We start from the raw sequence: 16947 nt of genomic DNA on the forward strand, positions 1-16947 counted from the left end.
AGAGGGGTTGTTTTTGTTTGTTTGGTTTTTTGTTGTTTCTTTTTTTTAAAAAAAAAAAAAGTACCCCTACTTTGCAACTATTTCCCTAAATTAAAACACTTCTGGTGAAATAGCTTTAAATATTACTAAAGCCTTTGCCAACATTTTCAAGGCTTCAGGGCAATACAACTTAGGGCATATTAAAACTTTACAGTCCCCTCTCATCTAGCCTGACTGTTGACAAGAGATTACCGTGTCCTTTGGCAGAGAAAGAGCACATGATCAAACTGTTCCTTAGTTACCAAAGTTCACAGGTTTCGCATCACATTTGCATCCTGGGCATTGAAGCAATAAGCATCACCTATCAGCAAAGAAGCAAGATTGTTAGCTGCTGTTGTCCCAACCTATGCTGTGAGAAGTCATCCTGTACCACCTTTCATTTCCAGAGCCTTCTCACCTACTACTTTAAAAAAAACAATAAATAAGCAGCAATGGCAGCATTTCCCTTAACTACTTTTTGTGGGTCTCTGAAGACTACAAATCATTTTGGAAGTCAACAGCTACTTACGTTTGAATTGCATCCAGCCCTGCCATCTTCATCTTCAAGAGACGGTCCTTCCAGTAATACCGGGGAATCCGTGAGTAGTGAATGCTACCGGAGATGTAACGGAAAGGGCGTCCATCCTTGACAAAGCAGTTGCAGCCATAATCAATCCCAAAAGTCCTCTGGGATATATTCTGTGTACCAAATAAAAATTAAAAATAAAAGTTACACAATATAAGCTTTTTCTGCCATGAGAGACACTGAGAACGGTCTATACAATATCTGTGGGTTGTCCACAATAGAAGGTACAATGGTGTTAAAATAGCTACTGAATGGCTTTCCACAAGCTACACATATACCAAAGGACTACAACACATCTGTCAGCCATGCAGACAGGATTGCAGCCTGCATGGACAGGATTCACCGCTACACTGAAACATGCTGCATGCATCCTCCACTTTTAGCACGTGGATATATACTACCATCTTTCTACAGTGACACATTTCGCAGTTGCTTACACCAGTGGAAGTGCTGATGAGTTCAACAGGGGTATATTGATTTGACGAATGTCAACACTTCTCACTCGATGCTTCAACTCACTAAACTTCTGGAAAATACAACCTGATTTCCAACTTAATGTCAAACTCAAGTCTAGAAACAAGAGCCAGCTGGGAGCTTTCAAGGAACAAATACCACATTCTAAACGCTCCAGGGCACTGGTATGTGCAGGATTGAAAGCCTAGTTTCTAGTAAGTAAGAAAGTGTTTGGTACATCAGTCTAGTGAACTTACCTTTATGTAAATCACTAACAATTTGTCATTTTTGGACAAAGTCCTACTTTCAGTACTTTTCCAGCTAAGCAAACATTGAACATTTATGAACAATGAACTTGAAGCATGAAAATTAACAAGAATCTGCACCTCTGACCCAAAAGAAACGTACCTTAACTTCAAGATTACTGGGATTACTCATCAAGTGAGCCTAAATTCACTATGACACGAACTACTATGACCAACAGCAGAACTTCTTTTGCTTCCAGTAACTTGTGGAAAACAAGCAAAACACCAAGACCTTTTTTTTTATTATTATTATTGATCTTTTGTTAAGTGCCTGCCCCTACGCCTTTAAAAACCTTCAATATTTTTTAATTTTTTTCAAACTTTAACACATTGCATCTTACATCCCACCAAATATCTTTGGCAACCCTATCAACAGCACCACTTTTGTCCTCCACAATGCACTAAGTAGTTGGTTAAGTTTGTCTTCACATTCTATGACTTTCTATGACTTGGCATTTGCATTTTATTAGATTCATTGCTGAGTACATAAAAAAAGGAATCCTTTCGATAAAAGATCAGAAGGGATTTATGAAATAAAACACCAAGTCAGCAACTGCTAATCAGTTAGTTCTCCATACCTATCAGAAAATAATGCAGAAGTCAGCCAAACAAATCCCACGTTTCACTGGACATTACACTACTACAAATGAAGTGCATCTTTTAATACTGTAAATTAAAATCTGTTGAATGGCACTGGCCTATTTTATTCTCAAAAAGGTGGGCCTTGGCCTGCCTCATACTAAGAGCAGAGCTTAACACTTAGGAAATTGTCTCCATGAAATAAAAGTGATGAAGAAATACAACAGACATGTAGACTACTGTATAACTCCTGGTGACCCCCAACTACACAAGAGCCATCCACCATCTAAGGACTTCTGCCCAAGGGTAAGTAGGGACTAACAGACCACATATGGTTTTGAAAAACTTTCACATTGTAACCACTTCTTTCTGGACAATTCTGCTGTAATAGTGTGTACAACTACAGGAAGAGTAAAGTGAAAGGAATGGAAGAAGTGGCATGTAGCAGATACTGCCAATACTGAGACTCCTGGCCAACAACTGGACACTACCATCAACCAAGAGTATACTCTTTTTGCAGCACGACAGCAAAAAGGAGCCAGACTAATGTGTCAAAGTCCAAAAGAACAAGAGCACAAACTACCAGATAGAGTACAAAGTGCCTTTTTTTTTTTTTAATACATACACACACACTGCAGAAAACTGGAGGAAGAAATTGCTGAGTAAACATGCCTATCCCTAGACCATCATTAAAAAGAGCAACTCAGTGAGATAAGACTCTACAAACATTTGAAGACTACAGACTCCAAGGAGGAGGTGACTACAGTGGGGTGGTACAACTGTGGTAAACACACAGTCCCCACAGAAAACCTAAAATAAAGTTGTGGAGAGCATCTTAATTGAACATAGTAATCTAAAACATTCTGCTAACAGTGAACAAGTAAAATTGTTTGTGTCATGGACCTATAACAGAAAAGATGTAGTCCAGAGCTGAAAGAGCAATAAGGACTGGGAGACTGAAGGGACTGCAAAGTATTGCATAATGGAAGCTTTTTAAGCCCTGATCCCACAGATAGACACAAACACATCCTTAGCAAAAATAGTTCCCTGAATGTTTAAATAATTGTTGTCTAAGCAAAGGTACAGACATGCCAGGTTTTCAGCAGAAATCAGGACCTTACAGAGCAAAGTACAAACAGTATAACACCAACTGATCTGGAACAAGAATAATTCACATCATTGAATAACCCAAGTTGGAAGGAACCCATAAGGATCATTGAGTCCAATGTGGGGATTCTCCTCAGGAATTACGTTGTTGTCATAACTTCACACTGTTAAGCTTCACTGCAGAAAACGCACAGGTATGTACCACCTGCTTACTTTTCTTTCAATGCAGACCTAAGTGACACTGCAGATTTTTGATTTATAACCTACATGCTGATTCCTGGGAATGCTGCACTAAGATGGAATTGTACTGTATGTATTCCATAAGAAAACAATTCACCCTTAAGAACAGCAAGAAAGCTTTTCACATTCTTTTGACATTTATTCCTCTAGTGTACCATGACAAGTCCTAGCATTACTGCAGAGCCAAGTACTCCATAATGATCATGACTAAACGAAACGCCAAACCCAGGTGGCACCAACACAATTTTGCAATAATACTAAATGTAAGGGGAGAAGCATTACCAAAAAAAAAAAAGAAAACATTAAAAAACCATTATGGTTGCATTTGATTTCCTGACTCCATACAGTGTTTTTAATTTTACCTTCCACATTCAACTAGTAAAAGTCCTGGAGACAAAGTAGCACAGCCCAACTGCTGTTGCTCCCCTCTTCCCCTCTGAAAGAGAGTTCAACCCTCTTCCCCAGACTAACCTATGGCAAAGGCACTCACCCTATCTACAGCAGACTGCTGCTGAGAGATGCTGCACCCTGAACCAACTGTTTACAAAGATCCACTCTCAGGGGACAGACACCACTGGCAGAGAAATGGGGATTTCTTCAATGAAAAGAAGACATTCATCCAGAAGTATCACCAGTTACCATTTAAAGCTGTGAAAGTAACTGTAAATTACCATCCTAACACATACACCTCATGATATGAGGAGGGCTTCCTGAGTACTTATTCTGATTTACCTCATTTGTTTCCCATTGTAAACAAACTTCCCTTCATGATCAACTATGCAACATTGTTTTATTGTCAATGCACAACTTCAGCCATTTCTTACAGCATACACTGTAGGGCTCACAATGATGCCTAAACAGTTCTCGCCGTGAATTTGTCTGGTTCAACCAATATTGTGTACTCATGGTTGTGAATATACAGCAGGAATGAATTCCCTGCACCTCCCTAGAAGATCTGGTAGCGAAGCTACTTATTTGGTAAGCACATTCAACAAGCACAAATGCTCTCTACTGTTTTGGATGCCAGTTCATTCATATCACACCATAATAATGGTCAGATAAAAGATTTAAGCCCTTAGAGACAATGATATAATGCTGCATTCAGAATACACTCACATGGAAAAGGGAGGCACTAGAGAATCTGTCCTTTCTTAAATCAAGTAGGTAGCCACTTTTGCGGCATTAATGCTCTTTCAATGTTTTTTAATGTGTTTCTCCCAACTTTATTAAAAGAAATTTCATAGTTCCAGCACATAAACCTGTTAGTCATTTAAAAGCCACTAGAATCTCATTCTTCAAATTTAGAAAATTGAGTTTTTTCCCCTTGTTTGGAAAGGACACAAATGTGGATACAAATCTTCTTTGAACCTCTCCACCTGGGGGCGTTTCTAGCATCTCATGATGATCATTCAAAGCCAGAACACCTCTTTCTCCACCCCCATCAAAACTGAGAATCACAACCCTGCTGCTCCCTTCCCCAGCACCCTCTCCTCCCATCCAAAACCAACAGCTCTGTATCCTTTCTCTGCTCTTAAAGTGGTTTTCTTTGCCCCATGTCCTCATCTCTTCAGCCCACACTTCTTCCCAATAGTAGTAGGCACTGGGCAAATTTAACAGCAGCCTTACTTTTACCACTTTCCTCCACACCTCATTAGCAGCAAGGGTGTAAGATTTTTCCAAACCTAGTCAGATTTACAGTCAGCAGCTTTTTTCTCATAAATAGAACTAAGGTATTAAAACTATTCAGTGTGATCTGCTACAATAAATACTAGTACAGAATAAAAGGTCATTAGAGGCTTCTTTCTTGGTAATAAAGTTTTTATTAAATCCCAACATTTAAAGCATTTGTTATACCACAATTTACATATTTCCAAAACCAACCTCCACTGATTATATACTGTAATAAATATAACTTTCACAAAGTGATTTTACTATTCTGGTATTATCCTGACGGTAATAAACCCTGGCCCCAGCCAATCCCCCAAATGAACTGGCCTTCTGTAGGAAGAAATTCCTTTAGTTAAGTTCTCCAGATCAAATACATTCAACATAAAAAAAATAAAAATAAAAAAAATAAAAAATAAGCAGCAAAGCAACTTTTGTCATCTGTAATAGTGAACACAGATCTAAATCACTCATATATGAGTCAAATTGGAACAAGCATAGAAAAATCCTCAAAGGACAATTAGGGATTGCTGTCTTTGAGAGCTTTTAGAAAAGATTTATTCCTCTTACTATCAAGAAGATGGTTGATATAAGATATTTTCCATATATAATTAAAAAAAAAAGTAGGAAAAGGCTTTGAAGTTTTTTGGCACAGAAATAAACATTTTAAGTGTTACTAATCATCAAACAACCAAACTTTCAGAAGCAGTTTTTTAAAATATAACTAAATTACTTTGAGAGAACTTAATACATTTTTGAAATGATAGTCTAACCACATCTGCTCCTGAGAGAATGCAAAGAGGAGCACATACACACAAAGTAATGCAGAAGTAATCTGCGTACTCCGGGGACAGAAGGATCACTTCAGCCAGGTTTCTGTACACATTTGGACAGAATGAGGAGAGAAATAAAAAGCAGAGCAGGAGGAGGAAAAATAAATAAAAAGACTGGCAACTTGTTGCTAGAAATTAATGCCATCTAAAGCCAGTCACAAAAGCCTCCTGATAAGGAAACTAGCAAAGAAATTTGTCTTAACACAATAACTCTCAAAGTAACAAGTTAAAGGCTGTAAATACACCAAAACCCCAGGACTACTGGCCTAGAGGGAATACCCTACATTACCCAATCCAGAACACAGCTTTCAAATTAAGGCATTTTGATGTGACACAGAGGGTTACAAGCTATCGAGATTCTTTCTACTTAAGGCTATTTTAAACTAAGTGATGGAAAAGAATCCCAAAAGGACACTGTGTGGACAGTGGGAAGTGCTAAATACATGTGAAAGTTGCAGGATACTTGAGCAAGAGTATATATTTTTGCATAAGCATGAGAAAAAAATTACAAAGTTATAGGTACTGGGAAACAGAATGATCTAGTCCAACAAGTAAAGAGCCTGGTGGGTCAGGCGTTCGGTTTTCTGACTAAGAGGACTGGCTTCTCTAGCTCTTCCACCAATCTTCCAGTGCACGACACATTTGCTAGTATGTTCTTACAGTATCTCTCAGTATTCCTGCTAGTAAAAATGCAAGATCTTCGCACAGAGGAATAGGATACCAAAAAAGCTAAGTAGTTAAAAACTCCACCTTGGGGGTTCAAGGGAATGGATGAAGTGAGACTTTGAAATTTCACCTACAGAACTTCTCACCCTTACAAAGCTCATGGTACTCTTCAAATACCCCCACATACATACCTCTCCCACAAAATGAAAACAGGCACTGAAAACAGGAACAGGCACTGAAGAGTAAAACAGAAGAGTGTCTGGCTCAGGATCACATGGGAAGGCAGGAAAACACTGAACACCACAGTTCTGGTCCTGCCATCCTCAGCTTTGTCTCTGCAAGCATGGAACTCGTTTGTCCCATGGCTTGTGTTGTTTGTGGCATTTCATATAGCTGCATTGAGGTGAAAGGGAAGGAGGGGGAGATGTGCAGAAGAAAACTGTTTCATCAGCCTCGGCAACATACAAATATTAATTTACAACCTGCCTTTCCTGTATGAGCCATGAAAATAAACATGTTTTTAAGATTTTCTAATCATTCATATTTCCCAGTGCTATTAATTTGTGTTAAGCCCTTCTAGGAAAGGCAGAGATGAATTCCCCATAGCTCATTATCCTGTAGTAGTTATTCTGCTATGTGCTTATCATACAATAAGGACATTGATATGCAAATGCTATTAAGGAAAGTCACTTGCTGCAGTGTTTAGTTTTCTTAAAGAAGACATCACTTACTTGAAATATCAAAACATTAAACAAAGTTCAAGCATTAACCCACTGAATATCATTTGCATCACTTTCAAATAACATCCCCTTACTCTCATAAAAGATAAATCACAGAAGAGAAATTAAGCATAAACAAAAAATACAAACTGAGCTGATTATTTCAGCTTTGGGCTTTACAAAAGGAGGTACTGAATGCTCAAGCAGCAACACAAATTATGTTAATTAAAAGTTTCTTTTTCATTTGCTTTTATTAGAGCTGCTTTCAGTAATTACTAGATGCCCAGTTATTCTGAGGAAAACGCCTGCAGAAAGACAGCTATTTTGATCCTTTACTATCAGCTTCCCCAACTTTTCAATTGTGAAAAAACTGCTTTTCAGGAACTGCTGCCTAACACCTCACAGTATTGGTAAGCAGCCCAGACCTGGAGCCCCACTGCATGCTGCACACAGGCAGTGCGGTAAAGACATCCTAAAGAAATCCAGCCTCAATCAAAGAAATATAACTGTTCCTTTCCTGTAACTTTTCTGGTGTAAGACTTTTGGAATGGATACTCTCTGGATACTCCGTAGTCCCTTCTGCAAAACATGCAGGTGTGATTTCACTGCAAGAGATCAGAACCTTCACTGGTCTGAGATTTGATAAGGCAGCTGCCTCATGTGTAATAAACAGTGAAACGTGATTTAGCCACAGGACACAGGTATTACTAAACATGCACAGTACATGCATCATCTCCACGGCAGTGTTATCTTTAAACGCAGAATCTCCGTAATAACGAACTTTGTGTTAATTTCTTCAGTATTTTAGCATTTGTTTCATACACCTAAGATAGATTTAGTTTTCTCCTCAGACTTAACAGAACCTGAGGTAGTCCATCCTGACACATTTCTATTACTTCCCTGAAAAAGGATTTGCTTTCCGAGCAGAAGAGCCAATATACTGACCAAAAATGATTGCAGAAGTCTGTCAAATGTGAAACTCCTCAAGGAGACCGTAGAATTATCTCAGTTATTTCAGCTCTGCTGCCCAACCTCATGGGTATTCCAAAGTACATCGTCCCTGGGCTGACGTAGACAAAGGTGTTCTGCCCAACTTTGTACAAGCCAACAAAGAAAGGATTCAGAAAATAAGCCCCAGCATTTAGTGGGAACATTTGCCCTCCATGAGTATGGCCTGAGAGGATTAAATTTATGTCTGGTCTCTCCTGAAGGGCCCACTTTGCAGCAACTGGCTGATGAGCTAGCAGCACAATCGCATGCTCACTGCTACAACCTCTGAGAGCTTTTCTTAAATCCATGCCATGCCCTGAGTAGCGCAATACATCTGCCTCAATATCATCAACACCAGCCAGACAGAACCAATCATCAGGGCTCTTTGGTGAAACAATCTTCACATTCTCATTATGGAGTGGACGAATGTTAAATGATTTTAACAGCTCAAACCAGTTGCCAACATCTGATGTGTAGTACTCATGGTTTCCTGTGACAAAGTAAGTCCCCAGAGGGGAATTAAGTTCTCCAAGAGGCTCAACAGCTGGTCGTATGATCTCAACCTCGGAGTCAGTCAGGTCACCAACAATCACTGTGATATCCGGTTTCAAAGCCTTAACCATTTGCACAATCATTGCAAGCTTGGTCTTCCCAACTGTAGGCCCCAGGTGGATATCTGAAAGCAACACCACTTTCAGATTGTTCATTGTTGAGGGCAGCTTGCAAACTGGAATCTCCACTGAATTCACAGTAGGAGGCTGGGAAGCATTTAACAGCCCGATGACAGTCAGCCCAACAGTCAGCATGACTGCCAAAACTGGCTTCACGGCTGTTCTGCTGTTCTTATTGCTGCTGCCTGCCTTAGTGCCTCTCCCAGCCAAGAACTTATAAGCCTGCTCTACAGAGCCTAGAGCAAAGAGGAAGAAGATGAGAATGATATAGGCCCCCAGGCAAGTGTAGGCAGCTAAAGAAAAGAAATATGGCTCTTCCGCAACAAGAAATAGCAACGTAAAGAAGCTTGAATGAGCCAAAGCTAGAAACATCAGCACAGCTATTTTCCATGGCATGAAACAGAAGCAGCTGGCAGCTGAAGACCTGTAGAACATGGTGACTGTGCTTCTCCAAACATGAAGAGATCCTATCAACATGAGAGCATTAGCAAACAGTGCCATCTGCAGCCTTAGAAGCCAACGCCGCGTCTTGAGCTCCAGTTGTTCTGTCAGATAGCTCCGCGATAACATCATGGAGAAGAAAACCACTCCTGCAGCCACTGCAGCCTTTGCTTCAAGGGGCAGTTGCTTGACGGAGATCATCTTTGCTTCCTGATCGTTCCCTTCTGCTCTGTAGGAGTCTCCAGTAGAAAATAATGTGATTATGAAGGGATGCCTTGGGTTAATGAAGCCTGCAACCAGGAACCAGTATCAGCCATTTTAAAATATTACATACATTCCCTTTTTCCCAGACTGCAGTAGGGGTCTGCTAGGCTGCACGCACTACCCAGGATACTGGGTCATAGAGAATTACTACAATAAAGACAGGGAAGAAATTTCCTAACATGGGATAAATAGTCAACTGAAAATACTCTGCTCTGACAGTTTGTTTCCAAGTTCTCTGCCCTCCAGCCTCAATGGTTCCTCCCCGTTCTTTTTCATTGCTATTTCCTCATTAAGTCTTCCTAAAAACATTTGACAATAGATCACAACAGTGATGCAACAACTGCTGGTAACAGTCACCAAACTATTTGCAAACAGTCATTATAGTATTTGAAAGCCCTATACAGATTCTGTGACCAAGCTGCTTCTGCTCTGAACTTAGCACACGTGTTTTATGTTCTTTTTCCCAAGCATCTGGCTCCATCACAAAAGCACATATCACCATGCATCATTCTGACTGAACACGAGGGTCTACAGACACACACAGCAGGGAAATACCCACTGAAACAGCTAGCCAGATACAGCTGTGGTCCTAGAAACTGCAGGTGATGTATGTGGAAATATCCCTTGGGGAACAAGAATTCCTCAAAGCCCTCAAAATTGGTAGGACTGGTGAAACCCACGTTGTGTTTTGCTACTCACTTCCTGCTCACTCCCACTACATGTACAGTTCCTAAGACTTGACACCTATTTTAGGATATCCTGGCATCCTAACAGGATGCAACTAAACTGAAAAGGGATTAAAACAATGGGCTGTGTAAACCTAATGCATCTCCGCTTCCAGATTGAAAACAAACAAGCAAGTTACGTCTGAATTATACTGGAAATCCCTGTTTTGCTCTGTATTTTGCTAAGAGTACAGTGTTTCTATTTTTGCACAGTTTGTGTATTTCTATTTAAAATAAACCTACTGTTTTACGTTAACCATAGATGAAAAACGTTTGGAAGTCTTTCATAACATACAATATTGACCAAGTTTGAGATAACAGAAATACCTTATTTAAAGCCATGCAGGAATATATGCTTTCTTCCAAACCGCTTCAGTCTGTACTTAGCTAGAGAAAAAATAAGCAATCAGTACAGCCAAAAATATCTCAGAACTGGGTCATGAAAGCAGCCTCATAGGGCTCTGCAGTGAGCTTGAGGCCAGAAGCCTACAAACCTAAGCTTGCCAATTTGCTTATCTGTAGCACATTCTTTCCCTAACTTAAAAGGATGTTAGCAACTCTGTGATGATAGGTCCCTGCTGTATTTCTGAGGACTAGAGCAACCTTTAGAAAGACCCCTTCTCTCGTTGCTTGGTCAACGAACAATGGGTTAAGAAAGAAAGTGTGTGTCCAAGTCTCAGTTCCTCAAGGCCTCACAGCTGTTACACCATTCTTAAAAAAACAATGCTATTTTACATGCTTGCCTCTGCAGAAAGTAAATAAAGCTAGGAAGATAAGAACATAGGAAGTGTCCTACTGGTTCACGTCCATGGTTCTCTAAACACAAGGCTACATTCTGCCTAGACAACAGCAATAAGGATTGTTGTTTAAAGGAATGCGATCCTGGCCACTGCCTGTGGTCTGCTCATCCTCTACTACTCCAGGTGATAGAACTGTTACATTAGGGGTGTTAGAAGGCACACCCCTGCCTAGTCCTTTTTGCATGTTATTTATGAGCCTGATATATTTCAATTTGTTTTATCTTTTTTGTTGAATCCTGTTTGCTTCTACAACCTCCTATAGCAGGAAATTACTTAATTACTAAAATGCACTGTATATTTTTTCAAGTATCTTACCTGCTTTAAACCAATCTGCTAGATTCAACTGTTAAACTACATTTGCCAAGCACTCCTCACACCACTGAAGTTGGAATCAGTTCCCCTTTCTTATCATTACCTTCACAGTCCCCCAAGGCTCAGTCATAACCCTACCCCTCCCAGCAACCACAATTACTATCACTGAATTCCTTTAGATAAATATATCCCATGAGGTCATGCTGCTTTTCACACAGCTTTAGCCTTCTGTGCATTTCTCAATTAACAAATATCAAGAAAAAAGCAAGACTTTGCTTTGAGCTCAAGGCCTAAGTGACAAAGCACAGCTCCCACAACATGTGGCAAGCCTCAGAGTTTATCTAGGCCTCCAGTTAGGCAGTGGTGCAGCTCCAGCAAGCTACAACAAGGGAGTCAAAGCTAAGGAAGGGCAGAAATGGGAACACACAGCTCCCTGTGGTGGCACCCCACAAGAAGAGCCAGCTGCCCCATGGGACCAGCTAACACGGTGTCCCTAGCATGTAACAGCAGTTCGACTTCCACCCCCCTTCCCCTCCCAGGCTTTCTTAATTAGGCCTCAGGATATATTAATTCTTTCAAAAGCAGGTCTAAACGAGGGATGGGGTGCACCCAGCAGAACCGCTTCGGCCAGACAGGGCGGGTATTACCGGGATGTATGTGCCCAGGCAGCACCCCTGCAGGAGAGTGACTCCCCCAGGGGCGCAAAGAGGGAAGGATCCAGCCCCTGCTGGTGGGACCAATCGAAATAGCCACCCGCCCTTCAAAAGTGAATTAAGAATGGCCCAGCGGCCATGGGGAGGAAATAAAAGCCGTGATGAAGGCTGTGCACACCTGGCAGCACCCTCCTCCTGTAGGGGAAGCCCCTAGAAACGCCATTTTCTACCCACCCATCCCCAACGACCCTCACACCACTCCCGCTAACAGCCGCCCCCAACGGCCCGGGGGACGGGACGGGACTCGACTCGACTCGACTCACCGCGGCCCTGAGGACCGTCGCCAGGCCGGCCACCGGGAGCAGGAGCCGCAGCATGCCGGGCGGCAAGGGCGGCCGGTGTGCTCCTACCCGGCCCGCCTTGCCCGCAGCCGGCGCCGTCAGCTGACCGCCCGCCCGCCGGGCCTGCTCCGCCCCGCGCCGCCGCCTGGCCGGCCCGAAAAGGAAAAGGGGAAGGATGAAAAGGGGCAGAGCCACCGTGCGGCCTCGGAAATAGAAGTGCCAAACAGAATGCAATGGCCTACAAAGCTAGGTATTCCTGCGCGGTCTCCCATCCGAGTACTAGCCAAGCCCAAGCCTGCTTAGTTTCCGCGATCAGACGGGCTCAGGCGGTTCCAAGGTAGTACGAGCATAGATAGGAGAAAGGATTTCTCCTGTGTGCTTTTAAGCACACCCCACTGTGCCACAGTAACTATCAGCTGCTCAGTCTCCTTTTTTGTTCTGTTCTGTTCTGAATAGCAGTAGTCTTCCCACCGCTACTCTTGCTGGCATCTTATTCTGCCACCACCTTGCACACTTTACAAACTTCACCTGCTTTGTGCAACACAAGCAACTCACTTATTGGCAAGATGATGACTTCACCCCCCCTCAGCTTCCCCTTCAACACAGCTGCCACATCCCAAGCAAGATACAACCACCTGCCCACTCCCAAGCCTATTCCCACACTTCAGCCACACCAAACCCTCTGCAGGCTGCACAGCCACAAGCACACTTTGTCTAGCCTACCAGACATCTCATTCCTTCCCCCGGACCTCTGGGACATCCACAAGCTCCTTCGGGCCCAGGTGAAGGGACTTGCCCCAGCTCCTCAGAGGGGACAAGGAAATCCCTGTGACACCTTAGGTGGGGTGTACAGGCCAAACTGCCTATACACGCCTCCACGTCTCCCACCCTAGAGAGCTAGAACAGTCTCCTGGTCTACAGTCCAGCACCAAAGGCACTGACACTAGCAGGCCATGATGCTGACAGGTGTATTGCATTTATGTGGTAAGGGTTTGGTAGCAGGGGGGCTGCAAGGGTGGCATCTGTGAAGGGACCAGAAGCTGGCCCATGTTAGAAAAGAGCCAGCTCCAACTGGCTCCAAAATGGACCTGTTCTGGCCAGAGCTGAACCTCTGTGAGAGCAGATTTAAGAAAGGGAAAAAAAAAAAAAAACCACTGTGCAACATCAACTGGGAGAGAAGAGTGACGAAATATGTGAGAAACAACCCTGCAGACACAAAGGTCAGTGAAGAACAAGGACAGGAGGTGCTCCAGGCACAGGGCAGAAGTTCTCCTGGGGCCTGTGGAGAGGAAGCCCATGCAGAGCCCCTGCAGGAGCTGACTCTGGGCTGGAGTTGCAACCTGCAGAGAAGAGTCCACGTGGAAGCAGGAGCCTTTATTTTCTAAAAACTTTTCTATAATACAGATGACCACAAATCACGTGGGCTGCATTCAGCCCCCTCCGCATGACACCACACCAATGATTGCAGGCAGAGGCTTTGAAAAATAATTAGCTAATATTCTGTGATTAAAGGCAAGCATGGATAGAGATATCAGGCTATTACAGATATTACCAGGAAGCAAATATATGTATATATATGTTGTGGAAATTGATGGAATAGCACTAATTAATAGTAGCAGCAATTAGCAGAAGTAGGAAGGCAACTAGATGCAGGAAAACACCTGTTCTAGCAGCAAATTTACATTAGTATTCTAGGTTCAACATACTTATCTATAGTTCTAGAGCAGTAAATATACTTATGGATTGCAAACATTGATACTATAATGGCAAACATGCTTACACTTACCAAGACTATACTTATGACAGATTACGGACATATGTGTGTACTTCATGATATTACCATTTCCAAGTGCATCAAACCAATCCCAGAAGTGGGTTATCAAACTGACCTCAGAGGGTCTAATTAAGAAAACCAATCTCAGAATGGACCAAACCTCAGGAGTGGACCCAGGAGTTGGCCCAAATGAATAAAGAACAAAGTCTCGCTTAGAAGATGATCCACATCACAGAATTTGGAGTCAGCCAGGCATCCCCAGCAAAGGTTCAATTGGTTTTGGAAATCCTGAAGAAACATTCATGCAGCACAGGAAGTTCTGAGGGAGAAAGGGAGGTGCTGCATTTTGGATAGAAAAGGAATACTTTTTCTATCAAAAGAGACATAAGAGGGCATAAGGATACCACCTCCTTAGAGCAGCCAAAAGATGATTCTAATTTCTATTTCACCTGAGACAACCAATGGACGATGATGTTTCCTAGTCTCTCAAAATTGTACCTTTCCCAGACTAATTATTCCTTTTCAGATAGTCAGTTGCTGTTATAGTTCCTTACTTTTGGCCTTGTTGCTGGCATCTTCAGGGATGGTACCCAGCTGTACTTCCAAGAGGACAGTAGCACCTCCCAAGGATGCTCCAGGTTCCCAGGCCTGGTTCTCAGGCTGGCAGCTGTTTTCTTCTGCCCCAGGTTCAGGAGACTTTTTCAGTGCCTTTTTTCCCTTTAGGGCATGGTCAACTTGATGGCTGCCCCCATCACCCGCACTTTCCCATTCCCATGATGATTTTCCACCCCCAAAATGAATTCCCATCCCCGAGTCTCCCACAGGTGCCTGCCACCTGCAGCCATTCCCCGTTCATCTGTCCTCTCCCAGCTGCAGCCAACATCCCCAAAACAATTTGTGGGGTGGGAGCGGGCTGCGTTCAGCCCCCTCCACATGATGCCACACAAATGACTGCAGGCAGAGGCTTTGAAAAATAATACAATAATTTAATGAAAGAATTATGGTGGCTGCTGCCAGCAGCCCAACCCCAGATGAGGCCCGGCTGCCTGCCCAGATGCATGGTCGCTGGCCCCTGGCTCCTCCTGCTGGGCCCTGCGCAGCCATGACATGTCCCTGGCATTGGTGTTCAGTGGGGAGTGGGGCCATCTGCGCCTGTCCTGCTTCCAGCACCACGAGAAGCTGTGGACAAGCTGTTGTGGCATGGAAGGGCTGTGCTCCTTTAACCTGGGCAAGACACTGCGGGACCAGTAGCTGGAGGGGCTCTGCTACATCTGCTGCTCCTGCTACCGCCCCGGCCCCGCGTTTTGCTGGAAACTTCCCCGGGGCCGGTGGGCTGAGGTGTCCCGCACAGGGCACAGCACCAGCCTCATGATGGTAATGATGGGCTGGTGGCAGAGCGGGAAGGTGGCTCTGTGGATGGCCCACAGCTGGATGCACCCCATGCAAAAGGAGTGGCCTCAGGGGTCCAGCCATGCTGCATCAGCCAGAGGGCTCAAGCAGATGGTGCAGGTCTCTTCTATGGGGGCCTCCGCAGGCAGTTCCTGGCATGGACTGCTCATGGTGCCTGCGGCTGCTCCAGTGTGGAGATGCTTGTCCTCCCTGGGACACTGCTCTAATGACAAGCAGGTATCAAGCACCTCTGGTCCTCGGCACCTCCCTTGTGGGTTGCTGGCAGAACTTCAAAGACTCGTGGCCCACCAGCAGCACCTTGACACCTTGCACTCCAGCAGGAAGACCTTGATGCCTGGCCTGCAACCAGAAGGATCTCAACATCTCACATGCCACCAAAAGGACATTGACATCTCGCGTTCCACCAAAAGGACCTCGACATCTCAAGTTCCACCAGAAGGACCGGGGTGCCTCACCTGCCACCCAGAAGGACCTCATGTCTCTCGAGCCACAGGAAGGACCTTGATGTCTCGCATGCCACCAGAATGACCTCGACGTCGCGCCTTCCATTAGCAACACCTCCACCTCTCGCATTCCAGCAGTAGGACCTCAACCTCTCGAGTGCCACCAGCCAGACTCAACAAAGGTTGGACACTCAGGCACTTATGGTCAGCTGCCTTTCGTGAGGCCATAGGGTGATGGTGACTCTCTGGCGACATCAGAAGGCTCTTAGGATGCCCGTGATGGCAGCACTTAGGGATTTAATGTGACTGTTCTGAGAAAATGCTGACATGAAATGGTTGCTCCACACTGACAGGAGCAACATCTGCCAGGCTGGGGTCCAGGCTGGGAGCTCAGCCTTCAGCCTGGAAACTGTGCCTGGGATCCAGGGACGTCCTTGACGTGCAGCTGGACACCTGAGCACCGGAGATGCCCTGAAGAAACCATCGAGGAGGACACAACAAGAATCTGAGGAACAACTTATCACCTGGGGAGGTGAAAAAGAGCCTGGGCACGAGGAAGTTGAGCCTTGAAGGAAGTTGAGAAATTGGGAACGTGCATGAGAAATGAGTTGTTTAAAGAAAATCAGGAACATCATCAACTATTGGCTGTCATAGGAGGATGGTAGAAACAAACAGAATCTCTTGGTTATCTGAACTGTTGGTGTCCTACACCATCTTATGTCTCAGTGGTATAAAAAGGGCCTGTTTTTTACCTAGAACAGAGCTTCTTTGAGAAGCTTCCCATGCTACACATGCTTCTTTCTTTCTAGTAGTTGGGCTGGATTTCAGTGTTGTTTTCCCCTCGAACTGCTTGAAGCTGGAATGTCCCACTAATTGATTCTAACCCACTGTTGTGATTTCTATCCACCCATGGGCTGGGTAACCCCCCTTTTAGATCCTGACAGCACCCAGG

At 43.8% G+C, this 16947-nt stretch overlaps 2 protein-coding genes across 16 annotated transcripts in view; both read right to left on the bottom strand.

Moving 5' to 3' along the window:
• GLB1 (galactosidase beta 1) overlaps positions 1-12484 on the bottom strand; it is a 96353-nt gene extending 83869 nt beyond the window's left edge. For all 14 annotated transcript variants that reach the window (XR_013946536.1, XR_013946537.1, XM_080580092.1 and 11 more), the window contains exons 1-2: positions 12351-12484; positions 548-717 (exon numbers count right to left, since the gene is read on the bottom strand). Coding sequence is in view for 12 of the 14 variants with exons in the window: in XM_080580092.1 (XP_080436218.1) it covers positions 548-717; positions 12351-12404 (224 nt within the window). In the remaining 2 variants the exon portion in view is untranslated. The remainder of the gene's footprint in view (positions 1-547; positions 718-12350) is intronic.
• On the bottom strand, positions 5487-12481 carry TMPPE (transmembrane protein with metallophosphoesterase domain; the record flags this gene model as incomplete). 2 transcript variants are annotated; one of them, XM_080580113.1, is made up of 2 exons in its annotated part: positions 12351-12481; positions 5487-9563 (listed from the first exon to the last, which is right to left on the bottom strand). In XM_080580113.1, exon 2 carries the CDS (start codon positions 9472-9474, stop codon positions 8155-8157), a length of 1320 nt encoding a protein of 439 aa, XP_080436239.1. In that variant the 5' UTR covers positions 9475-9563; positions 12351-12481. The 2 variants fall into 2 exon arrangements, with proteins under 2 accessions (XP_080436239.1, XP_080436238.1); XM_080580112.1 differs by lacking the exon at positions 12351-12481 and adding an exon at positions 10590-10640 and having other exon boundaries at positions 8155-9563.
• Positions 12485-16947: the final 4463 nt, after the last annotated feature.

The sequence above is a fragment of the Anser brachyrhynchus genome, assembly GCF_964034855.1.
Source record: "Anser brachyrhynchus genome assembly, chromosome: 2".
NCBI classification, from domain to species: Eukaryota; Metazoa; Chordata; class Aves; order Anseriformes; family Anatidae; genus Anser; species Anser brachyrhynchus.